The sequence below is a fragment of the Dicentrarchus labrax genome, unplaced genomic scaffold, assembly GCF_905237075.1.
Source record: "Dicentrarchus labrax unplaced genomic scaffold, dlabrax2021, whole genome shotgun sequence".
Lineage (NCBI taxonomy): Eukaryota > Metazoa > Chordata > Actinopteri > Moronidae > Dicentrarchus > Dicentrarchus labrax.
The window spans coordinates 26521274-26546929 of NW_026136713.1; the positions used below are offsets into that span (position 1 = coordinate 26521274).

Here is a 25656-nt window from a genome sequence, read left to right on the forward strand (position 1 = left end):
TGATTATTGTATTATAGCAGAGTTCACCTGGATTTATAGATCATTGTTTTACACTGTAAATATCTTTAAACATTAAAAAGACAAGAAAAAAAGATTTTATGTGAAATTAAATCTAAAAACTGAATTTTAACTATAGAAAATGACTATTTTTATTTTTACGAGTCAGTTATTATTATTACTTCTGGGGTTTTTTTTTTACAGTGTTTATGCAGCTTTTCCCTCAGAAACATTCAGACACGTTCTGTTGACTTTAGTAGACTTTTATTTGAATTGAAGCATCAGAAAGAAGGTTCTTTAAAGTCGGCTCAGACCTTCGAGGACGCTTCATGTTTCCCCTCACAGACCCAACAACCTTCAGGGCGACTGAGGTCTGAACGACAGCAGAAAGTAAAGATAATGAAGCCGGACGCAGAACAGAAACTGTCGTTCCCGATCTCTCGTTCAGCGCGCAGGAAAGGTTGAGGTTTGACTCCTCCTCCGGGGGTCAGACAGACGGGTGGTCGCGCTCAAATGGTCTCCTCGATGACCTTCGTGATGACTTTGGTGGTGGTGGTGGTGGTGGAGGAGGAAGAGGACATGCCTGAAGATCTGTGAGAGACACGGAACAGGAAGTTAAAGTTATGGTTGTTAGCAGTGTTAAAAATGTAATCTGATTACAGTCACTAGTTACCTGTTGTAGTTAGTAACAAAATCCAAGTATCACAATATTAAAGTAACTTATTTACTTTGGAATTACCTCAAATATGTAATTAAAGACGGGAAAGATCAATAAGAATAATTGATAACAGAATGATGTGACCATAGAAAAGCAAATGGAAAGAAAAACTGCTAAATAATCCCCATTTTTACTAAATGTATCTGTAATCTGATTACTGAGTAACTGCAGTAAATTACAACTGGTTATAGTAATGATTACATCATACAGTTTCTCCCCCAAAAAAGTTGAGAAAACTAATAATTTAAAGGTAACTGTCGTCACTAAATGTTGTTAAAAGTTTGAAGTTGACCTGATAATAATAATAATATAGTTTTCTTCTTAGTGAATATAAAATTAATATATTTTTTAAAAATGTTTGAGTCGTGAATCTGATTGTTTGAAAATGAAAGAGCTGGATTTGTAAATATTAAATCATCAACGGTTTTCTGATTTTTTTAATTTCAGACTTTTTGTTTCATAATCTTTTTTTAAAAATGTTTAAGTTTTTTTCAAAATGTACTTACCAAAGAGTTTGATTTTAACCTAAAATGCTAAAATGTTAATGGTTCACAGATGAAATAAAATAAATGGAATTTAGAGATTATTATATAAAATAATTTAAATCAGACTTTGAAAATGGATTACCAGAAATGTTTTTCTCACTTGCCTCCCAGAGCTTCCGTACAGTTAGAAAAGCCTGAAGTTATAATTTCCACTTTATGTCTGAGAGTGTGTTAAAACAGCGACGTCTCACTCTGACGTCGTTTCAGTCCGACTCTCTGCTCTTACCCGACTCCCTCTCCGTCCAGCAGCCTCCTGTACTCGGCGATCTCCAGCTCCAGACGGGTCTTGATGTCCAGCAGCATCTGGTACTCCTGTCCCTGCCGCTCCAGGTCGGCCCTCAGCTGCACCAGCTGATCCTCCATGCTGCTCACCTGCATCTGGTACCCGCTCAACTGCATCCCGTAGCGGCTCTGGATGTCAGCGAGTGAGGCTTCAAGAGACATTTTCTGCAGGGAGGCAACAATAATAAACAACAACAACAACACATCAGGAGGCGTCCAGATAAACAGAAATACTAATAATAGGGTAGTAATGACTAGCTAACTAGCTATCTAACGATTAATTGCCTGTGTTGTATCGCAGCCTCTCTGTGGTTTGTTTCCATAGCCGGTCTGCTCCGACTGAAACTGCTGTTTTTATCGTCTACGTCGGTGAATTAAGGATTTATTTCCACCAAACCAGAGTTGGTGATTGTTGGAAACACTAACAGAGACGCTTTAATGAGTTTTATTCTGGTTCTGTCCACTTTAATGAAGTTAACAGTTATCTACAAGATAAATTCACTGGTTTTATGAAAGGAGTCTTGTGGGCTGCAGGGCCTGGAGATGCTGGTCCTCTAGAGCGACACCTAGTGGCGGCGAATGTCATATATATATTTATTTAATCTGTAACATATTGAGTATAAATTGTGTTTCAGAGTTAGCATTAGCATTAGTTAGCGGTGTGCACTCACCATGCTCATCTGTGACTGGAGCTCGATCTCCAGAGACTGAAGCTGACTCTTCACCTCCTTCACCTCTGTGGTCGAAGACTTCAGCGTCATCTCTGTGGTCGCCACCTCCTGACTGATCATCTCCGACTGAGAGGAGGAAGAGGAGGAAGAGGAGCAGGTCAACCAAAAGACATCAAACAGTTCAGGTTCGCTGATTCTCTGAGACGGAGGTTTCCGTCCCCACCTTGGTCTGGTACCAGCCCTCCAGCTCTCTGCGGCTCTTGGCGGCGACGGCCTCGTAGTGTTCTCTGATCTCCTCCATGACTTTGGTGAGGTCTTCCTGAGGAGCAGCGTCCACCTCCACGTTCACCTGACCGGTCATCTGAGTTCTCATGGACAGCAGGTCCTGCAGGAGGAGGGAGGGCGGAGGTCAGTTAGGTTTTACATTTTCTAAAACCCCGCTCTTTTTTGCTCTGTGCTCCAATCACAGCCGAGCTAGCCTCAGTCAACTTCCTGCTTACCTGTACTCATGTATGCTATGTGCTAAGCTAGTCAAAAGACAACCACATACTGAAGATGGTTTAAGGATTAAAGAGACAGTCACATTCTTTAGATAATCATCGGTACCTCCTCGTGGTTCTTCTTCATGGACACCAGCTCGTCCGCCAGGCCGTCGATCTGCATGCTCAGGTCGGTTTTGGCCACGCCCAGTTCTCCCAGCAGCATCTTCAGCCCGGCGATGTCGGCCTCCACAGACTGACGCATCGACAGCTCGTTCTCGAACCTGCACACAGTTTGTTACGATGTCAGAGGGTCAATAAGAGTCTGACCCTGCAGAGCCTGTCGACGTTTATTAGCCTCCGTAGAAAACATCTGTACCCAAATTATATCAATAATTATATTAAATTTATATCAATTATATTAAATTTATATCAATTATATTACATTTATATCAATTATATTACATTTATATCAATTATATTAAATTTATATCAATTATATTAAATTTATATCACTGGAGTGTTTAAAACAAACTGAATAAACAATAAAAATTATAAAATAATTATTCAAACAAAACAGAATCAAATTTAAGGTTTATAGAAAAGTGTTTTAAGTAAATTTAGTTTGTTTTATTTTTTATCTCTCAAAATGTTTCTTGAACTATAAAATCTTTGTTTCTCAGCTTTAAAAGGTTTTTTAATATTTTCTTATTTTCTAATCATGTTATTTTTCAAATGAATCAAAGATTTAATTTTAATTTTAAATTGTTGCAGTTGAATCACAATAAATCCTCCTGTTGTTTCCCTCAGCAGCCAGCAGAGGGCGTCCTGCTGCTGCTCATAACTGCTGATCAATCAATGTGCTGTTATTGATTATTGAAGTGTCTACAGCTTAAAGGGGAGTAACATTAAAAAAAGGTAAACAAACAAACAAACAAAGGTAAACAAAGAGATACTGACTTCATTCTGAAGTCGTCCTGAGCCAGCTTTGCGTTGTCGATGCTCAGCATGACGGTACCTTTGACGATGATGGCGTCCTGGATCTGTAAACAAACAAACAACAAACAGAAAACAATGATGATGTCAGAGGACGGAGGAACGATCAATTTAACGTTTGATCAATAGCTAAATCTTCTGTCACATGAACAAAATCACTTCCTGTTGACCAAATAATGCTGTTTCTTTGCTGTCCACCATTTTATTTGTCTGATTCTGATTCATAAACATGTAAACACACAGAAAGTATGTTTGTGTGTCAGATATAGAAAAATGATTGTATGTGCGAACATATTAAAGTATAATAATTATATATAATATATAATATAATAAAATATATAAGAATGTAAAGTAAAAATAAAACACAAATACAGATAATAAATAGAAAATTCAAAATTAAAACATTGTATGAAGATTAAAGTAAGAAATATGTTTATTTGTGGATTTTATTTGTGTCTCCTGCAGCCAATCAGATTTCACGTCATCATTTCACACCCACAGGACTCCGACCAATCACAGCACATCGTTTTATGACCCTAAAAACTGGATCACTTACACCTGGATCAGGTGTGGTCCACATCCATCCGATCACTGGGAGCCCTGATTCATATTGATGTTTTATGGAAAGCAAGAGCTGCCAAAGTTGCAATATTTTTTTGTCGATTTTGGAGTATTGATTAATCATCAATCATCACTGATTAATCAGTTGATTATTATTATTATTATTTTTTTCAAAACACTCAAGGTCCACTTACTAGCTTTTTTTTATTGTTTTCAATTTGCAATGACATGAAACAGAAAAACAGCAGATTCTTTTGGTGTTTTTTCTTCACTGGACGACTTTAAACTTTTCATCTATTATCAGATTGTTGCTGAGTTTTTGGGTGTGGCAGCTTCACCTGGATCACTTACACACAGGTGTGGTCGACCTATTTTTACACAGACATCCATCTGATCCCCCGGAGCCCCGATTCACGCCTCACTGCCTCAAATTACAGAACTTTAGCCCCGAACGTTGAGCTGCTTATGGAAGCCAAAAGCTGCCAATAACTAATCCTCAAGTTCAGGGGTTAACAATCTTATTATCTCTTCCTTTTGCAACATATGTGTCCTGTTATTGCAAGAAGAAAAATAATTGATTGTAATTCTGGCCACTTTTTGATGGTGTTTGCTTACTGGTTCGATTTTGACTCGACTTTATTTGTTGTTTTTTGTTGAGCTTGTTATTTTTTCTCATTTTTTTGTTTTTACGGAAGTTGAGAGTTGCCAAGATCAAAAGTTAATTTCAGTTATATAGCTATAGTTTGAGTAAAATATTTATTAAATTTATTGAAATTCTGGCCACTTTTATTTTTCCTCTGTTTTTTTGCTGATTAATTTAGATGTTAGATTTTTTATTTTCTTACTGGATTTTTTTTGTTGAGCTTTTTCTTATTTAACTTCTTTTCATTTTTACGGAAGCTGAGAGCTGCCAAGATCAGAAATGTTTTGATTACTTTTATTCTGTGGTCACATTCTGAAAGGATGGACCTGAGCTTACCAACACCATTTCCCATGCTGCCCCTCTTCCTCACCTTGCCGTGCAGTTCTGTGATCGTGGCGAAGAAGGCGCTGTAGTCTCTGGTGCTGGGTCCAGTCTTGCTCTCCACAAACCCCCTGATCTTCAGCTCCAGCTCGCCATTGGCCTTCTCCAGTGCCGCCACCTTGGCCAGGTAGGTGGCCAGGCGCTCGTTCAGGTTCTGCATGGCGAACTTCTCGTTGCCGATGACACTGTCGTCCATCGCCGCTCCTCCACCGAAGCCTGCGCCGCCACCGAAGCCTGCACCGCCACCAAAGCCTCCACCTGAACCAAACCCTGCACCTCCACCAGCTCCACCACCGAAGCTGTAGCCGCCACCACCGCCGGCAGAGAAGCTCCTGCTGGCCTGGGAGACCCTAACACCGCCGCCTCCTGCTCCTCCTGCCATGCTGAAGGAGCTCATGCCACCATAGGATGCTCGCCCCAGGCCCATGCTGCCACCGCCGCCGCCCATCATGGAGCTCCTAGAGGAGTACATAACAGAAGTCATGGTGCTGATAAGGAGGAGTCTGTCTGTCTGTCTGTCTGTCTGCTCCGGTGGAGGGAGGAGAGGAGAGAAGTGAGGAGAGACAATCAGTTTCCTCCTTTTAAAGGTGCTCAGGTGGGCAGAGCTGCAGGTGAAGGGTGCAGTCAACCGGACACACCCCCCCACATGAGGAATGTCACTGTGCTGAGGACGATTTTGAAGTACTTGTACTTGACTGAAGTATTTTAATGCAGCTTTATACTTCTGCAGGACATTCAGAGGGAAATATTGTACTTTTACTGCAGTTGTTTCAGAAATATTGAAATAATTGATCAATATCAGCTCCGTCTCATCTGTTTCGACCTTTAGACGACTATGATGTTTGTACTGACTCTGCTGCTGCTCGGCTCACATTTCACTGTCAATGAAAAGAGTTTATACCTGAAACTCAACTCAGATCTAAAGGAGCTTCTGTTGGTTTCAGTTGATAGTTTTAAATCTCATTTGAGGATACATTTTTACAGTTTGACCTTTTTTTGTAATTTATTTTAATTTAATTTAATTAAAGTTCCACCTTGCAACATTCAGGAGGATTTACTGTCAGAATAATCAGCAACTTCTGCGTTGTTTCGTTACGTTGCATTACTTTATGTTGCTTTACATTGTGCAACTTAACGTTACTTTGCATACCTTTAAGTTGCATTGTGTGACTTTAGGTTATGTTACTTTAGGTTGCATTAATTTGCATTGCAGTACTTCATGTTGCATTGTATTACCTTACGTTGTGTTGCATTGCATTGCTTTGCATACCTTTTAGTTGCTTTGCGTAACTTTACATTGCTTTATGTTGCGTAACTTTACTTTACGTTACATTGTGTTACTTTATGTATGCGTTGATTGGTGCAGAAGTTTTTATTTCATAAAATTTGAGGGAAAAACAGGTAAAATTTCCCATATTTTATTAAGACTTAATTTCAGTACTTTTTTAACTTATTACGATAAGATACTCCAAGAAATGCAGAAGCAAAAATACCAATGTAGGCACTGGAGGACCATCTCTGCAGAGTTCAGAGGGTTAACTAAAGTAAAGCAGCAATATGACGGTGTACAAATACTTCATTAATACAATACTTAAGTACCAAAAATAAAAGTACTCATCATGCATTACATTACATTATTTTATTATTGGATTATAAATAGTAATGCATTCATGTGCTTTAATATTGCAGCTGGTGAATGTTTTTATGACTTAATAGTCTGCTCATACTTTAATATATGATCATCTTTTATTAGTTGATGATGTTCTGTTTTAATAATCTGTAAAGTAAGTCAAACTGTAAAATAAAAGTAGTATGCAGTATAAAGTACTTCTCCCCCTCCCCTCTAACACTTCGTTCCTGCTGGAGTTCAGTTTTCAGAGCTGCAATGACAGAAAGGCCTCCTGGCATCGAGCACTCACCTGTCTGACAGCGTCCTACCTCAGGTGCGCTGTGGGAAAACGCCCCCAGCTGACAGAGTCAGTTTGTTGTGTCGTCATGGTGACCTGTGGTATGTGTGCTTTGGTGTTAACCATTTGAACCCTTGGTTTATGCTCCCTTTATTAATAGTACAGTGACCTGCAGTTATTGTCAGAATAAACTGTTCCGTACATGCAGAGACTCCTTTAAGTAAACAGTGCTGCAAAGAAACTAAGAACATTTACTCGAGTACTTTTGAGGTACTTTTTTATGCTCAAATCAACGACACTTCAGAGGCAAATATTACGTATTACTGCACTACAGAAAATAAAAAGCTTCAGACTCACACAGGTGGAAGCTGTTAGTTACTCTTTATAACTGCATTTGAGATCATTTTGTGGAGAGAGTTGGGGGAGCTGTGAGGAGGAACGGCCCTGCATTTGTAATGTACACTGTTATATCATCACTTGCTCGAACCCACCTTAAATATTTGGACCGCAGCCAAAAAGAAAAAACAGAGAGCAGCTCTGCTACCCCTCTTTCCATATATCAACACTGACAACCTGTCAGCATCTTAAACCGCCGTTAGACAGCTGACAGCAGGAGCCTCTCTGTAATTTAACTCATCGTTTCAACTTCAACAAGTCTAATTGATTAATTCATGGTTGCAGCTGTAGAAGCTGTTGGGTGCTGATAGTGAGTTCGTACACTGCAAAAAAGGAATCTCAAAAAAGTAAAAACAAGCCTTGTTTCTGGGAAATTAGTCAATGTTTTGTCCAAAAAGAAAAAGTACTCAGGTTTTGATAGAATCTGTCTGTGTCTTAATAAGATCTTACGGCTAATATTGAGGTGGATTTAACCAGTAACAACGATGGTTGCATAATATCCCAGCAGAGGAACCAGATTATTGTCCTTATTTTCAGAGTAAGAGCACTCACACAACTTCTCAGTTTAAGAGAAAGTCGTCTGGTCCCAGTGTTGGAAATAAAGCAGCTGTTTGTTTTTCATTGTTTTAATAAATTTAATTTAACACAAAGTCACAGATTTTTACTCCAATGGTTTCTTGATTTTTCAGTACTCAGTAGTATTGACGCAATCAAAGTTTCGGATCCAGCCTTGATCCTGCATTTAGTCAGTAAGAGGGTCCCAGAATAGACCCCTGGGGGACGCCACAAAAGAGAGTCTTTAAATATGAATCTTCTGTCCATCAAAACGTAAAAGCCACATGAACTCTGATAAAGCGAGTGTGTGTTGGATGTGGAACTGTTAAGCATTTTCAAAACACAGGAATCGTGGGGGATGTAGTAAGAGCGTTACTCTCCATCTGTATTTGGATCAAACCAGATCAAAAGTGTAAGAACGAGATTAAGCAGTGTGTTTTTTTGCTCTGTGATTAGCTGTAAATATTAGCATGCTTGGCTAACTAGCTTACTGCTGTATTGTTCTACAAGCTGATGTTTTCTTCCTAGGATGACAAAGGTGTCCAAGAATAAGGACTCACATTGCATAATTCTATTGTTTTCTCACCCATCTATGAGCCAGTATTGAAGCAAAATCTGCTCTTCTTCAGTTTTTTAAACATATATTTACAGATTTTTCATGCAGCAGTATATGAAACAATAGTTTTTTTAAAGTTCACATGGACAGTAACTTAGTAACTTAATAAAAATGATTTTTTTACATTATTTTACATTGGACATTCACAGGCTAGAAAAAATCTGGAAAATAAATCTGGAAAACTCTGTAAACTTGCAGATATTTTTTACAGTGTAGATTCTGGATGCTACCAGAGTTTAACAGTTTGTGCTTCTGTGACTGTATTGGATTTGAAGAAGTTTACACTCAACGTTTCCATACGCTGCAGAACAAGGCTGATGTAGCTTCAGGGCTAATGTGGTAGCGTGATATCACATACCCTGCAATTAGTGCATATCTAAGATATTACAGTCCTCATTTTAAAACAAGCTTGAAACCATAAAAGTTCAGCCAGACATTGAGTTTTCACTCAACTCATGGACACAAAACTGCAGAAAATCAGCAGAATAAAAAGCTCAGAGTCAGAGTGATCTGTGCCGTTCACACTGAGTAAAGGATCCGATTCGGGCCACTCTCGCCTGCAGTTACAGTATGCGTGTTCAGGTTTAATAAACAACCGCTGTGTGTGTGTGAGCCTTAATCTGTTCACTGGCAGCACTGTGACTTCTGATCTGAGGGATGAAAAGATCTGATTGATGGGCAGCGATCTGCTTTCACATGTACCAGCCTCCACCCTGCAGCCAGCGCAGCACTGATCCCTGAATGATGGGAGTGAAATGTGAGTTTATGTGTCTCTACACGTAAGAGTGCAGGTATTCCCGTTTTATTATTTATATATGGACTTTTATACCTGCAGGTAGACGCTGCTGGCTAACTCTGCTCCGGGTTTAAATTGATTTATAGAAAGGTTTCGGTGATGTTCACAGGGGGAGTTTAAACACTGCTAGTGTAGCAGCAGGGGGACCCAGCAGGGAATACTGCCGGGGGGCGGGGCCCGAATGAGCCACAGAACCGGAGGTTATAACTAATACAGTAATATCAGAAACGTGTGACAATCAGTCGACTATAAGCTTTATCTAACGACTGCTAAAGCTCCTGTGCCTCCACTGTAAACACCGACACTCTCTTGTTCAAGGGCTCAGCAGAATCAGGTTGCATTACTCATCAGGTTTTGCAGCTCGTTTGTCTCCGCTGGTTTCTGGTAACTTTTCAACCTCCAAACTGTGACCACACCTCAGCTCTGAATGAAGCTTAAGCTGTATAAACCATCTGCCAATCAACTCTAACAATGAGTTCACTTTCCCTCCGAAATCTAAAGCAATACTGAGACTTCCCGCAGCTCTGAGAGATTGATTGATTGATTGATTGATTGATTGATTATGTCACTCATTCATCCAGTAAACAGCCTGAATGTGGTCCAACCTGATGTTTGAGCTATGTGCTCTAATTCACTGCACTATAACTTTCTCTTGTTCAGAGCCTCGTTCACCTGCTGGGAGACCCAGCGGAGGTTCTCAATACGTCGCTGTTAATCTACTGTTAATCACACAGGGACCCCAGAGACCACATCCTATCTGATGAGTTCAGATCAGAATCATAGAGGTGCTGACCCAGAGCGACTGGATATGAAACCTGCAGAGCTGGAGGACATTATTCATTTTAATTTGACCTACAACAATCTGAGAGCTGACTGTGTAAGGCGCTCGTTATCTCAAGAAAAAGGTAGAAAGGAGCAATATGCTGCCAGCTGAACAATAAAAGAGAACATGAAGAATCCAAACTGACAGTAAAATAATAACTGGTTCTGTAGCTGATCAGGAGTCCAGAGGGGATCATTAGGAGTGATCTTATGCTGAACAGTGATTGGCTGATGTTGGCCGTATGGTGAACTCTCAGCAGTAACAGAGGAATCTGACATTTACTGTTTCATTGATCATCACCCCCCCACCCCCCACCCCACTGCCGCCTCATGTTATATCACCTTGCTCATAAATCAGAGGGTTTTCAGGTTCTGACAGCGAGCTGCTGAGGGCTGATTCCTCTCTGAGCTGCTCCCACTGCTGAGTTTTACAGTCAGATAACTGACAGCAGAGGTCACATCTATCTGCTGCTGCAGGGAAGTTACCATACAGGTGACATCAGCCAATCACTGCTCAGCATCAGATCACGCCTAATGATCCTCTGGACTCCTGATCATCTACAGAACCGCTTCCATCCAATGTCTTCTGATGCACCTGATGACTGTCAATGAAACATCAGTTTGGATTCTTTGTGTTTTCTTTTTATTGTTCAGCTAGCAGCCAATTATTTCTGAGAAAAAGCAGCAAAATCACAGATAATATCTGCAGGGTTGTAAAATGATTTATACATTTAATATGGAAGCTACGGAAGCTGAGAACAGACGAGGTTGCAGTTTGTAGTTATATTATATTATTATGATTATTATATTATTATGTTGGTGAGGGTCCCTGGAGGTGCTGCAGATGTATATGTGTGTTATTATCACACTGAGGACACAGACCGGTTGTATTCAGTCACATTATGGGATCAACTGACAGTTTTAACTGTTGGAATTAAAAGCAAACAGGGAGGTTTGTCTCCTCCAGGCTTCCGTAGTCGCTCAGCTTCTCTCCTGCAGGGCAGAGATTACTTTATTAGCTTGTTATTGAGTTTCAGTCGGACTGAATTCACACAGAAACTGTTTCTCTGTCTGACTGCATTCAGTCATCAACACCGACAGGAAACAAACACCTGTAAACAAACAACAAACATCTGTGAACAAACAACAAACATCTGTAAACAAACAACAAACATCTGTAAACAGACAACAAACATCTGTGAACAAAGATCAGTAAACAAACAACAAACATCTGTAAACAGACAATTTCAAGCCAATTAAAAAAGAAACACTGTTCAACGCTTTAAATACCCTGTGAAAGAAAAACTCATACATTTTATGGTTTTAACTCTTTAAAACTTTTACCTTTAAGTTTTTAAATAAACTAAAAAAAGTTTTGCCGACCTAATAATAATCTGTTGTTGAGATAATTCAGTCTTCTTTAAAAAACGTATTATGTTATTATTAAAAATAGTAAGAAAAATTCTGCATTTCAACAATCTTTCACATTTTTCATTATTTGCACTGTAAAAACACGGTGAAAGCGCTCCTTAAACAACGACCACCGTTTAGGAACAAGAGTCTTTGTTCAAGGAACGTTATCTGAAGAGGTTGTTTGGAGCCACCTCTGGGTCACTGATGTTATAGCTCGAAGCTGTTTACACATATAAAACATAACAGGTTTCCAGGCTGGGACACTGGTTCCTGGATCCAGCTTCCTGTCAATCAGTGCTGTAAAAACAGAGGAGCTCATTTTAAATAGACCCACCCCCATTGATCTCACTCAGTGGAGTTGCACTGATAATACAGCACAGCTCTACTTATTAAAGTCCATCAGTGGACACTAAACACTTTCCATACTGAATTTAAGCTGCTCCAGGCCGACACTATAGAGGATCTATAAGGGATCTTTTGTACCTCATGCAATAAACTCAATGAACAATCTGCACTGAAGACCTCCCTCCTGCTGTTCACCTATAAAATTAGACTCTATAAGTGTTGCCCTCTAGAAATATTTAGTTTCTTTGTTTCCATGAGAAAATCCAATCGTGCGATCTGTCCTGAGACCTTCTGACAGCATCGAGGAGCCAAAGCAGGACGAGAGCTTTTGTTTCTAATCCGTACAGAGACGCTGAAGGAGGGACGCCCAGAGGGGTCAACAGGGAACATCTCGCCTGTAATGAAGGTGGGAAATGAAATCCCTCCTGATCCCGGGCATGAAGCAGCCTGCAACACTCACAGCGTTTTTAAAGCTCCAGTGGAGCTGCAACAAAATGCAAAATAGAAAAAGGTAAAAGTGTTGGAAAGAGGAGGAGTTCATGTCTGACGAGGACCAGCAGGGGGCAGCATCGCTCCACATCTGGGTTTGTCTGTCATGAGTCAGTTTTATTCTTCTAGAGGCCTGAAAACGATTTAATTCAATGAGTTACAACTTTATATTAAAAACTAATGAGTTAAATGATACATAAATATATAGATAATAATATATTTTATACTTTAATGTGTTCACATATTTTATTGTTCAATGCAAAAGGATTTTTAATACTATATAAATATAAATACTGTTATATAATGTGTATAAAATATTGTTTTTGTTGATTTTCAGCCATTTTCTACCAATATATAATCAAACAGTTGGACCAGCTGACGTTATCTCCGTCAGTGTGTTTATCAACACAGAGGAGTTTGTCTCCAAAGGGGGGCGACGTCTCTACAGTGCAGAGGTCACAAGTTGGAGCTGTTTCCTAAATGATTCAACAATATTTTCCCAAATAAAGAAAAATGTTGAGAAAACCAAAATCAGAAATACTTATTAATACGATCGGAAGGAAATAAATAATCATATTTAATATATTACAATATTTCATCATTTTAAAAGCAACTGTCTTTAAATTCTTAAGTTTTAAGTCAAACTATATTAACTATAATAATTTAGTCAGTTATCAGTTAATTTAACTGTTTATTATATTGACAATTTTAGTAAAACTAACTTGATCAGGTAGCTTTAGTCATTTTAAGTCTCACTGACTTTATTAAAGTATTAAATCAGGAATGTTTTTGTTACAAAATAAAAAAAAAAAAGAGTGTGTTACTTAAAATGTTTTTTGAGTTAAAATAACTTTAATAAATTCGTATTACAGCGAATAATTTACCTATGCTTTAGAAACACACACATCTTTAAGTTTAAGCTTTAAGTAACAAAAAACTTGCTGTTAGATTAAAAATGTAATATTTTCAATTGCAAAAAATTAAGTTTGTTTGTTTCTAAAACTCAAGTTTCTACAAAGAAGAAATCGAAATTACCTCAATAAAAGACTTTCTTTGGTCTGTAGACCTGCTGAGTCTCATCATCAAGATTTTAACAGTTTTTAAAAATTAAAAGTAGACGTACAGGAAACCATTTATAAAGAGTTTGTTCATCTCACAATGACTGACTCAATCTGACCTCTGACCTATTAGTAACCATAGCAACAGGACACACACACACAAACACAGATTTTATTTGGACTCTCGTTTTATTTATTTTTAACGTCAGATTCTCATCAGTGAATGATGATGATTGGCTGTCGCCCCCGGCAACGTCTCAGCGGTACACAGCGGAGGAAGAGGAGGAGGAAGAGGAGACAATCTTCCCGTCGACGACCTCCTCCACCACTGTCACCACACGCTTGGTGGTCGTGGATGATGAAGTGGAGGTGCTGATGCTGTGGACCAATCAGAGAACAGAGTCAGAGTCAGATTACTTCCTGCTGAATATGCGGAAGATGAGCAGGGCCAATTCTGAAACATGTATTTAAGTTAAAAGAATAAAAGCTTTCTGAACCAGGTTTTATCTGTAACCTCCTCAGGTGTGATCGCTCTCACCTGCTGCTCGCCTCTCCGTCCAGCAGCCTCCTGTACTCGGCGATTTCCAGCTCCAGACGGGTCTTGATGTCCAGCAGCATCTGATACTCCTGCGACTGTCTCTCCAGGTCGGCCCTCAGCTGCGTCAGCTGCTCCTCCAGGGACGTCACCTGCAGGAGGAGAAGAAGAGGAAGAAGAAGGTTCATCGAGTAGAAACGTGAAAAACGCTGAGTCACTTCTTCAGACCGACAGGTGGGAGCTTCTCACCTGCATCTGGTACCCGGAGAGCTGCATGGCATAACGGTTCTGTGTCTCAGCCAGCGTGGACTCCAGCGACGCTTTCTGCACAACAAACACATAAACTCGGTTTACATCCTCAGTAAGAAACATTTATTTATTTCCAGTTTATTATTGTTGTCGAATATTATTATTTCTTTACCATCTATTGAAATCCTGCACTTTGTTTGAATTGAACTGGTTTATATTATATTAATGGGAGTGGAGGGACTCGTGTTTAGTTTGTCACCTTAAAAGTCTAAAGTACGGAAGACAATTAGCGCCACGTGTGAAAAACGTTGATGTTGGATTTTCATGTCCTACAACAACTTTGATGACCCCAAAATATAACGAAAAAACTAAAGCTAAACATTTTAAAACAATAAAAACTAAACAGAAAAATCTGGAATGAACTTTATAAACAAACATTACATTTTTAAAAATTATTATTTATTAAATATTTAAGAAAACAAAAATAAAAACAATAATAACGTTGACACTCACCATCCCCAACATGGACTGCAGCTCGATCTGCAGCGACTGCAGCGTCCGTTTGACCTCTGTGATTTCTGTCTTTGATGTCTGCAGGGTGACCGTCTGAGTGACCACCTCCTTGCTCAACGCCTCCGACTGCACACACACACACACACACACACACACACACACACACACACACACACACACACACACACACAGGTTCAGTCTACACCTCGACACAGGAAGTGATCTCCACAGGAAGTGATGTCACGGCGTTACCTTGGCCTGGAACCAGCTCTCCAGCTCTCTGTGGTTCTTGGCGGCGATGCCCTCGTAGTACTCTCTGATCTCCGCCATGACCTTCGACAGGTCCTCTCCTGGCGCCGCGTCCACCTCCACGTTCACCTGACCGGTCATCTGAGTGCGCATCGCCAACAGCTCCTGCAAACACAACCAGAGTGTCACTGCGTTCACTTACTCACTCAGTGATGAAGATGAGCCTCCTCCTCCTCCTCACTGACCTCCTGGTGGTTCTTCTTGAGGAAGATCAGCTCCTCCTTCAGACCCTCGATCTGCATCTCCAGGTCTGACTTCGCCAGAGTCAGTTCGTCCAGGACTCTCCTCAGGCCGCCGATATCGGCTTCAACCGACAGACGCATCGCCATCTCGTTCTCGAACCTGCAGGAGAGGAAGAGGAAGAGGAGGAGGAAGAGGAAGAGGAGGAGGAGAAAAGCATCAAACATCAGCACATAAATGAGCTGTTAACATCTGGATTTATTTTTAAAATAACTATAAATAACTTATTTATTAATAACATTAATATTACAGTTTTTTATTAAAATGTGTTCAAATCATCTCTGCTCCTTAGATTCTTTCTGATCGTGTTTGAACATTCAAATTATCATTAATTATTATTATTAGGGATGTCCGATAATATCAGAGGGCCGATATTATCGGCTGATATTCACTAAAAACTTTAATATCGGGAATTATCGGTATCGGGTTTTTATAACCGATGTTTGTTCTGTAGGCTTCAGCATTTCCGAGCCTGCATGAACGCAGCATGGGACGTTTACCGGCGCGCGCTAGATGACGTAACAACAACAACAACACTAGACTGGTTGGTTGCTAACTGTGGCTAACAAGCAAACAATTTAAAGCTGAATGATTTTAATATTAACACAAAATAAGTTCAATGCACCTTAAATATTTCACCCTGCTCTGAGCTGTTCCTTAACCAAACTAACAATTGGCTTAGAATTTACATTAGCACTCCTTCAGGTGAATAATACAATTAAACACATTAACCAAAGCTAGCGATTAGCTAGCGCTTAGCGTTAGTGCTCTTTTCAGTATTAATACAATGAAAGTTGAAGTTGTTCTTTTATTTTCCACAGACAGTGTTTACATTTGGAAAGCCATGTTGCATTTATGTATGTATCCAGTGTGTCGGGTGGCCATTCATCCAGCTTTAGGCCGGACAGTCCGGTTTTTAAACCCCCTGTGGACACTCGTTTGTCCTCCTTTTGAGAAAATCACTAAAAAGCCTTCTGACACATTACCTCGTTAGTTTAATACTTATTGGCTAAAAAGCTGTCAAAATAAATAATTTCATTGGTTACATTTTCATGTCCTGACCTACCAACACATGGCTAATTTTAATACTCAAATGAGCCATGTTTGATTCGATCACCCACCAGGCTGTCAATCAAGCTCCCAGGGACAGAGAACATAAGGTGAGCTAACGTCAGTTGTTGGACTGAAACTCTGAAAATGCTCATACTCAGATGTAGATAGGTAAAGTCTATACATCTGAAACAGAAGGTGCTGCATTTGTTTACCCTTTATCTATCCAGATAAAAACAAAAGAACAGTTTCTGTATGATGGTTATTAGACCTATGTAATCTGAATTGGAAGGGCACGTTGTCATGAGCTGTATCTTGTATATTTATTATTAGCTATGTGGTATGTGTATGCACCTTTATGTAATCTGGTGGAAAAACATTCAAATTTAAAACCGGATCATACCAAACAAATATCTGCTTGTGTGTCCCCGTGTATACAAAGTGTCCTCCTTTTTGATGTGAAGGAAATGGCCACCCTAGCAGTGGGGCATCACAATAAAATGAGGCATAATGTGTTAATTCCACAACAGGAGATATGTTTGGTGTAAAAAGCCTGCATATATCGGTATCGGGTGATATTGGTATCGGAAATTGAGAGTTGGACAATATCAGAATATTGGATATCGGCAGAAAAGCCAATATCGAGCATCCCTAATTATTATTATTATTAATCTAATAATAAATATTATTATTAATGATCATTAATTACTCTTAATGAGTCCTTATTTTTAGAGCGATAATGAAGTGGAATCATCCTGTAATCGATCAATGAAGTTTAAAGTTGAAAGATTTCCTTTACTGGAAGGTGATTGACAGGCGAGGCCCTCAGCTGTCAATCAAACTCACACGTGGTGTGTGTGTGTGTGTGTGTGTGTGTGTGTGTGTGTGTGTGTGGTTTGCATGCTGCTACAGTTTCTTGGTACTCACTTGGTCCTGAAGTCCTCTGCAGCCAGCCGTGCGTTATCGATGCTCAGGTGGATCGCTCCATTCGTTCTGACGGCACCTTGAATCTGACATCACAGTGACATCATCATATCACTCACAGGTCAGAAACAGAACCAATAATCAATATCTACACCCAAAGGCCCCGCCCACTGAGCTCACTCTCTGGCCCTGGCTGACGTTGCTGCACCTGCACCCGTGAGGATGAGGAGGAGGTTTACCTTGGTGGTGATGTCAGCGATGGTGGCGAAGAAGGCGCTGTAGTCCCGGGTGGAGGGGCCCACCTTGCTCTCCAGGAACTGTCTGATCTTCAGCTCCAACTCGGCGTTGGCCTTCTCCAGGGAGCGCACCTTGGCCAGGTAGGTGGCCAGGCGGTCGTTGAGGTTCTGCATGGCGAACTTCTCGTTGCCGATGGAGCAGCTGTCCACGCCGCCGGACACGCTGTAGCTAGAGGAGGACGAGTAGCCTCCTCCAAAGCCGCCGCCACCCATGGAGGCCGAGGAGATGCGCACCCCGCCACCTCCTGCTCCTCCGTGCACGCTGCCGGCCCTCATGGAGGAGATGCGACCTCCGCCGCCGCCGATGCCGATCATGGAGCCGCTGGAGCTCCCCATGGAGGACCGCATGGACATGGAGGAAGTGCGAGAGATCATGATTCTGCTGTGGCTGCCAGAGACGACACAGTGAGGAGAGTGAGGAGAGTGAGGAGAGTGAGGAGCACACGTCTCTCGCCTCCTATTTAAGCCTCCTCCTGCCAAAGAGTTGTCAGTCACCCTGCAAATACCATGATGACAGGTGAGGCGGGGAGCCAGGTAGTGGAGGCCTGTTGTGGGCGTGGCAGCGAGGGATGGTCATGGAAAAATGTAACCTTCAAACCTGCTTATTGATGTGACAATGATGGCTCTGCTCAGCGCCGGGGGGGAAGGTCTCCACAACCTCCAGGCCTCCTGCGACCTTTCAGGATTCAAACTACCGAGCTGGAACTTGTGTAAATGAAGCCGTCGGGACAAGCAGAGAAAGTTCATTCAGGGAAGTTTACTGTCGGTAAATGTCAGCGTGTGGAATGAGCGTGGGCGTAATTATACAGTAACACCGTATAATGATAATAACAGCCGGTAACGTTGCATCCTCACAAACAAAGAGTGCGTTTAATCTGAAGACCTGCAGCAAATCTGTGCAACTAATAATGAAATATTCTATAATGAAAATACAGTTGTTAGGTTTCTTTAATATTTCCTCACTGTGAACCAGAACTGTTGGGTATAAAGTTTAATGTTAGAACTGTTCAGGGTCTGACTGATGCTAACCTGCATATGTTGGACAATTAGCATAGTTAGCATCAATAATCAGCTATATGAACAATATCTCAGCAGCTGATTGGCTGATTGGGACAATAAAGAAGGTTTTGGGGTTATTGAGGATGATGAATCTATTTCTGACATTTTAAAAAGGGGGCGTGGCTTAGGAAGGGTCAACTGTGAGGAGTTTGCGTTACTGTACAGCATGAACGATTTACCATATGTTTATATATATATTTACTTATACCACATAGAGGATGATGATGTCTTGCAGAGTTTCAGTTGAGTTTGTCTGTGAGCGGTTGGTGCTAGAAGTCATTTATCATGTTATGCTGTGTATAGTAAACCCAGTCACTTTGCAAACATACACACTGAACTTGACCCGTCTGAGGACAACGGCGCTCCAGCAGCGTCTGTCAGCTCGCACTCAGATTTCAGTTGAGCGTGAAGTCAGACAAAGACGAACTCATCAGAGCTGATCCTGAAACACAGGACGGTTGAATCAACACCACCTCCGACTGGATCAACAGTCTTCAGTTAATAAGAATAATAATAATAATATTAATAACATGTGTACAGGCTCTTTTTAATTTCTCTCTCTCGGGCTGCTGAGGAGGGCGAGCCTCCTCGTACCACAACAAAAGGATTGTTTGAGTCTGTAGTTGTTTATTGAGCTGAACATGGACGTAATGACGACACCTTCCCAAAAAAATACGACCCTTTGTTCATTTAATCTGAGGGAAGCTGTTACATAACACATACACAGTGCTATTCAATGCAGAGGTAGTAGTCCGAGTGCCCCCGGACGCTGAAGGTGTGATTCCAAACACCTTAATGGTCCAGTAGGTAAGTTATACACAATTATGACTCATGTGACATAAGTTTAATGTAATACAAAATTCTTATTTTGCATTTCATAGAAGATTTAGGGTTGTTAGACTCTGACCACCTGAACTGGGACAGCATGCAGCGCCTCCTGCTATCTATCTTCTATATATTGACATATATTGTATTATAATGTACATACGACTCAATGTTAAGGGTTTTTTTGGGGGAAAAATCATGTTTTTGAAAACAAACAAGGGAATAAAGGAACAGTAATGAATCATGGAGGTGCAGAATTGTCCTGTATTAATAAATAAATTAAATAATTATCATCACTGTCATAACTTCCAAGTATTTTCACACCAAGTTGGAATATTTTATGTGTGAGAAACCAAGCAAACCAACTGAATCGCCGTCTGTATTTGATGACCTGGGAATGAGAACGGGCTGCAAAGTGTGTAGAAGTTAATGCTGTGGTCAGGAAAGGCCCGATCTACAGCTGGTGTTTGGTTTGTCTGTTCTGTGCTACTGTAGAAACATGGTGGACGCCATGGAAGGCGAGCTGCAGTGTCTGTAGATACAAACATCATTCTAAGGTCACGAAAACACAAAGATTATATTATTATATTACATTTCTGACAACGTCACACACTAGAGCTTTAAGAATATAACCTTGTAAAATAAAAACTTGAGGATTCAGTCATCATCCTCTCCTTGTTGAGCCACATTCAACTGAACCCAAACACTTTCTTTAGGACCAGAGTGTGAAAAGGTAAAATATCACAGCTTGGACCGTCGTCAGGTTGGGACACGTTGGAAATATCAACATCAGCAGTTTAACCTTTTAAACGTCCTCCTCGTGTTACTGTAAGCTCAGAGATGAATCAGTTAAAACCAGCTGAGACTGAAACAGGATCAAGAGATCAGAATGACAAATATAGTAGAAATAATAAAAGTTCTGGTCCAGAGCTAACAAGAGAAAGGTCACCCTGAATCCTCCTGGCAGCGGTCCCAGTAGCTCCAACTGGAAGACATCAAAGCTGGAAGTGACATTTTGGTTTCAGGGCGTTTTTCTGTCTGAAAATGTATCTGAGACTGTAGAGACTTAAATAAAAGGTTAAACACAGCCGCCAGAGGCAAACAGCAGCAGGAGGTGTGTTTTTACATGTTTTTACAAGAGTTTAAATGTCAAAAATCACAGACAAGTTGAGCTAGTGTGAAAGTCTCAGATTAATTCTCCTATTCACAGAGTGAGACCTTCCAACAGCTTATTATTCACACTGTAATCAGATTTAAGAATGCTTTTGTTCTGGCAGCGGTTGCGAGAGACATTTATTGTCCATCAATCGGCTCCCATTCTGGATGGATTCATTAACGGTTGGTAGTTACTTTAAAAAAAACAACATATATTGTCGCATTCGGTTGAGACCAGCTAAGGTAATCTAGCAAATACCCGCGAGTCCGAGACAACAGACCGGACTCGAGTACTAAAACACCGGCTAGAGTCCCAAAGACATAAACAGGGTCGAGGCCGAGACAGAAAAACAGAAAGCTTTTGACAGCGGTCAGTAATCGGGTGCAAGAGACACTGAATGAACTCCTGGTGTCAACGCCGGTTCCAGATGGATTTCAAATGAAACCATGAATTGTCTGCAGGGTAACAAACTCGAACACAAACTCGAACCATGAGTGTCAGCAGGTCTGACTATATACACTATTATATATATATATACCTCTATACAGCTCTTGTAATGTTGTTTTAGTAGTTAGAGTTTGTTAATTGAGTTTTATAAGATGTTGATTTAGATTTTCTCTTTTTAAGAAATGGTTTTCCAGGACATTTTCCAGGAGTTGTTCTTTACAATACAGGACAGCACAAACGGTGGTCACCTATGGCGAGCTGTGATTCGTTGCCCACTCTTGGCTGTTCTCAATATAGTACATTTTTCCACTTTCCGATTACACCTTTTTCACAGCAGCCATTTTGACATGAACATAGTCAGGTAAACACAAGCTCTTCCTGTCAGACTTTATTGGTATCATTGGTAACAAATGTCTTTACTCTATGATTTCATGTACAGCATAAAATACAATTAATATTTTCCAGGATAACATGACTCAATAACTGGTCTCTAAATTTCCAGGTTTTCCAGGACTCGTAGGAACCCTGAAAATATAACTGAACCTAATTCAGACTGTAGGAGACAGAGACGTTACTGAAGGAGCTCGCTGTGAACACAAACCATTATTAGATAATAAAACAGCAGATTGTGAGCAGCTGCTCCACATTCACGCTGCTAATGGTTACGTAAGAATAGTTTTCTTTATTTCTCCCATTGAAGTGTCAATCAATCTCAGGTTGGAATTAAACTCTGAATGAGTCGTTGTATCTGACCTCCGCACCCTTCGTTCAATCAGTGCTGTTTGCCAACTTTATCTCTCGTTAATAATTTCTATGGAACATTGTTTAAAGGCTCACTACCAGTTCATTCCTCGGCACTATCCGCCGGTTTATGACCACCTCTCCTCATTCCAACCTTTGTTATGGACCACACACCCTGTTGACAGCGTCCCATCTTTCATCACCAACTCCGAGCAGATCACGCCCTGGTTCAACAGCGCCACAAACAAACCACATTTCACAGACTGTAGAAACTGCTGCCATCAGTAAATCTTAAATCTTTTTGTTAATGAACCTGTTTGTAGACCCTGAGCCTCACCTCTTACCTCTCTCGGGTTCCTGCCAGTGTTATGCATGACTTTCTCTGCTCGGTGACACAATGACAGCAGTGTGGCGGAGAAGCGACCCATCACTCACCTGGATGTTTTTAACCTGTAATCCATCTCTGCAGGCCCAGCCAATCTTTTTGCAGCTCGGCTCACCTGCCAAACCTTTGATCTATCAGGTTTGTGAGGAGTGTCGGGTGTACAGAAAGTTCTGTATGTGCAAAAGTTTCATTCCAAGCTTGAACATCTAATATATGAAGAGTGACACTTTCACTGACGAGATGACAGATTGTTACAGTTTATTAGTAAGAAAGCGTAACGTCAAACTGGTATGTGTTCCATGTTGATAGACTGGCTCCTACATGACAACTGTATAATGTAATAAACTGAAAGAAATAACAAACATATCTTTCCATAATGTTCTGCACAGTTTAACAGAACATAATGTTATTGGTAATTCTGCATAAAGGAAGTCCATCGTATAAATAACTAATTCCTGAAAGAACAGAACATATTTATCTTTATGAGCTGGTGTCAAAGCTGATCAATTCCTTGTATTGATCCCAGCATGTTTTTCTGACAGTTGCTGATGTTAAAAAGTTTCCATGCAGAAAGCTGATCAGGAATCAATAAGGGAATCGATAAAGAACTAAGATGATAAGCAGAATTGATAATGTTAATGTGGAGGTGGGTGTGGTTTACACTCTGCTGCAGGAGAGAGATAGAGAGAGAGAGAGAGAGAGAGAGAGAGAGAGAGAGAGAGAGGTGGGGAAGGCTTGTGCCAGGTGAGTTGATGATCACAGCTGGTTCTCATTGAGTAATCACTCTCTCCTTATATTGCAGTAGTGAGCTGAACCTGGGTGGAGGAGAGACACGTAAGGGGAAGCGGGAGAGAGTAATGAAGTTGTTGTCTGTGGTCTCAGCTACGATTCAATAAAGGTTGTGTGGTACGACGGACCCGTGTTGCCAGATTGCGTGCTGACGGAACCCACAGTATCATAGAGACCTGCTACAGTTAACTATTTGGACAAATATTAGCTTCAGTTAGCTATTTGAGCTAATGTCAGAGTCTCATACACTAATATAACAATGCTAATATTAGCTGCTGGAGCTAGGACTGGACTGACAAACAACCGTTAGCTGCTTAAGCTAACTGATAGGTTTTCAGAAGCTAATACTGCCACAGTTATGGAGAAGCTAATGCTAACTGCAGGAGCTAACATAACAGACAGTTTTCTCTGCTAATATTAATAATGAACTAACCTACAAGATCGATCCCATCGAGCTCAGTGAAATAAAGGTGAAGGACCCTGCAGGGGCATAACTAGTTTGAGTAGATGAGACGTTTCAGCACTTTATGGCACTTTAGGTTTTATCTGTTTAAATCCCATGTATGGGTCAGTGACGAGTGCTCACGGTTCACTGCACCTGAGGAACGATCTCTGCAGGGTTTCACTGACAGATTGCCATCACACAAAGCCTGTAAACCTGTTTCTCACCTGCAGGCTGTTGGATCTTCTCCAGCATCATTCATGCCAAAGAAAGAAGAGAAGAGAACAAACCGCAAACTCTAAAGAAGGGAAACAGGAAATTGTGTCTGATATGAGGGAGCGGCATCAAAGTATCCACACAGAGAAAGTAGGTTGTTTGTATCAGAGGTAGAAAAACACCCAGAAGGACTTTAAACACACTTTAACTCAGAATCAGAAGCTCGATGAAAGGAAAATGACTGTTTGCCAATAACATATCCATCTCATGGCAAGCTCTCTGACCTCTAATAGGCCTCAATTAGCTCCTCTTACTAAAGTTTACATCTCTTCTAATTCACTTTGACGACTCATACGTTCAATAATCCAACTTCATTTATAGTCAGAATGCGTGTGGTATTAACAGATGTCATCACAGCGGTTAATGACTGAATCACTGTCAGGATTCACACACACTCACATCCAGTAATACAAATACCACAATGCAGAAATAGGTGGTCAAACACAATACGAGACAGCAGCTCGTGTCCCATCGTGAAACCACTAATTTAAACTTTATTTATTTTAACAGGTGTTCGTAACGGATATAGATATAATATTATAGTAATGGATCCTCAGTGTTACACACTGGAGCTTTACATTGATTTAAACAAACACATCATATAACTGACTTTCACTCAAACATCAAACCAAACTACGACTGTTTCATAACGTTAACCCCGTGTTTGACTTTGTTTCTTACATTATATTCTTATTCAATTCAGTTGTATTTGTATAGTGCCAATTCATAACAGAAGTTATCTCAGGTCACTTTTCAAATAGAGCAGGTCTAGACCGAACTCTTTATAACATTATTTACAGAGACCCAACAGTACCACCATGAGCAAGACCTTGGTGAGGTCCAGTGTCACTGGTAATCAACAGATTGTGTCCTCAGAGTAAAGTTCTGTTACCTGATTATAAAGTACAGCAACAACAAAATGTGCTTAGTATATCAAGGTAAAAGTTCTGCATTGAAGTGTCACTGTGACTGATAGTATTATAAATAACATTAGGAAGTGAAATACAGTAATAATTCTGTAGAATTGTGGCTCCTGTCCTGTCTCATATAAACAGTAAATATTCAGACTGCCACAAGCTGAACCCAGTTCCTCTGCTGGTTTGTAGGACTGACGGGTGAATGCCAGGATATTATTGGTTGAAATCAGTTCATGCTGACACAGAAAGACACAATGATTGGATTCTGATATAAAAATACAAATAAACTGAGTTATTTGTGAATCTTTTGTCATAAATTGTTTAATATGGGAACAATATAACCGAGGATGAGACCTTAAAGGGTTAAAATGATATTTTCCATTTCACCTGGACTTTAACTCAGACATTTTCAGATGGGTGTTATTTTATCTCCACACCCATATTCCATGAAGACCAATCAAGAAGACCTCATACTGTTGGCCTTCGTGTGACACTTCAGGCTCCACCGCCCCGCAAAACGAAGGCTAGTTACCTTAACCTGTAAAAACTATAAATATATCAAATGTAAACCATAACATTAAATCATTAAAAAATACCCACATCCATCCCCACCCCCTCCCCTGGGCGCCCCTCCTCCTTCTCTGACGCCTCAGGATGTTTCTATCCCTCTTCATTTAGCTTTCTTTAGTTTTCCATAAGTAGTTGTTTCTGTGCCTCATATAATTTAAATATACTTCATATAAATATAAATATACTTCATATTATATTGTGTGAACCGTGCAACTGACTTGTGAAAGACAAGAAATCGTCTGACCAGCAGGGAGCGACAATAC

At 40.4% G+C, this 25656-nt stretch overlaps 1 protein-coding gene across 3 annotated transcripts; it reads right to left on the reverse strand.

The window, feature by feature from the left end:
* Positions 1-239: 239 nt before the first annotated feature.
* LOC127374556 (keratin, type I cytoskeletal 13) lies at positions 240-18248 on the reverse strand. Of its 3 annotated transcripts, none has more exons than XM_051420039.1 (8): positions 17859-18239; positions 5263-5391; positions 3653-3735; positions 2820-2976; positions 2437-2598; positions 2214-2339; positions 1487-1707; positions 240-588 (listed from the first exon to the last, which is right to left on the reverse strand). In XM_051420039.1, exons 1-8 carry the CDS (start codon positions 18159-18161, stop codon positions 507-509), a joined length of 1263 nt encoding a protein of 420 aa, XP_051275999.1. In that variant the 5' UTR covers positions 18162-18239; the 3' UTR covers positions 240-506. The 3 variants fall into 3 exon arrangements, with proteins under 3 accessions (XP_051275999.1, XP_051275997.1, XP_051275998.1); XM_051420038.1 differs by lacking the exons at positions 240-588; positions 1487-1707; positions 2214-2339; ... (2 more) ...; positions 3653-3735; positions 5263-5391 and adding exons at positions 13841-14048; positions 14209-14357; positions 14455-14529; ... (2 more) ...; positions 15462-15618; positions 17494-17576 and having other exon boundaries at positions 17730-18248; XM_051420037.1 differs by lacking the exon at positions 17859-18239 and having other exon boundaries at positions 5263-5817.
* Positions 18249-25656: the final 7408 nt, after the last annotated feature.

What these genes read in the sequence shown, in the direction of transcription:
- LOC127374556 (XM_051420037.1), bottom strand. Translation starts at nt 5,757, where the DNA reads ATGACTTCTGTTATGTACTCCTCTAGGAGCTCCATGATGGGCGGCGGC. An exon ending in CAGGACGACTTCAGAATGAA is followed by an intron (nt 2,977 to 3,652) that starts GTCAGTATCTCT and finishes AACTGTGTGCAG; the next exon opens with GTTCGAGAACGAGCTGTCGA. An exon ending in TGAAGAAGAACCACGAGGAG is followed by an intron (nt 2,599 to 2,819) that starts GTACCGATGATT and finishes CTCCTCCTGCAG; the next exon opens with GACCTGCTGTCCATGAGAAC.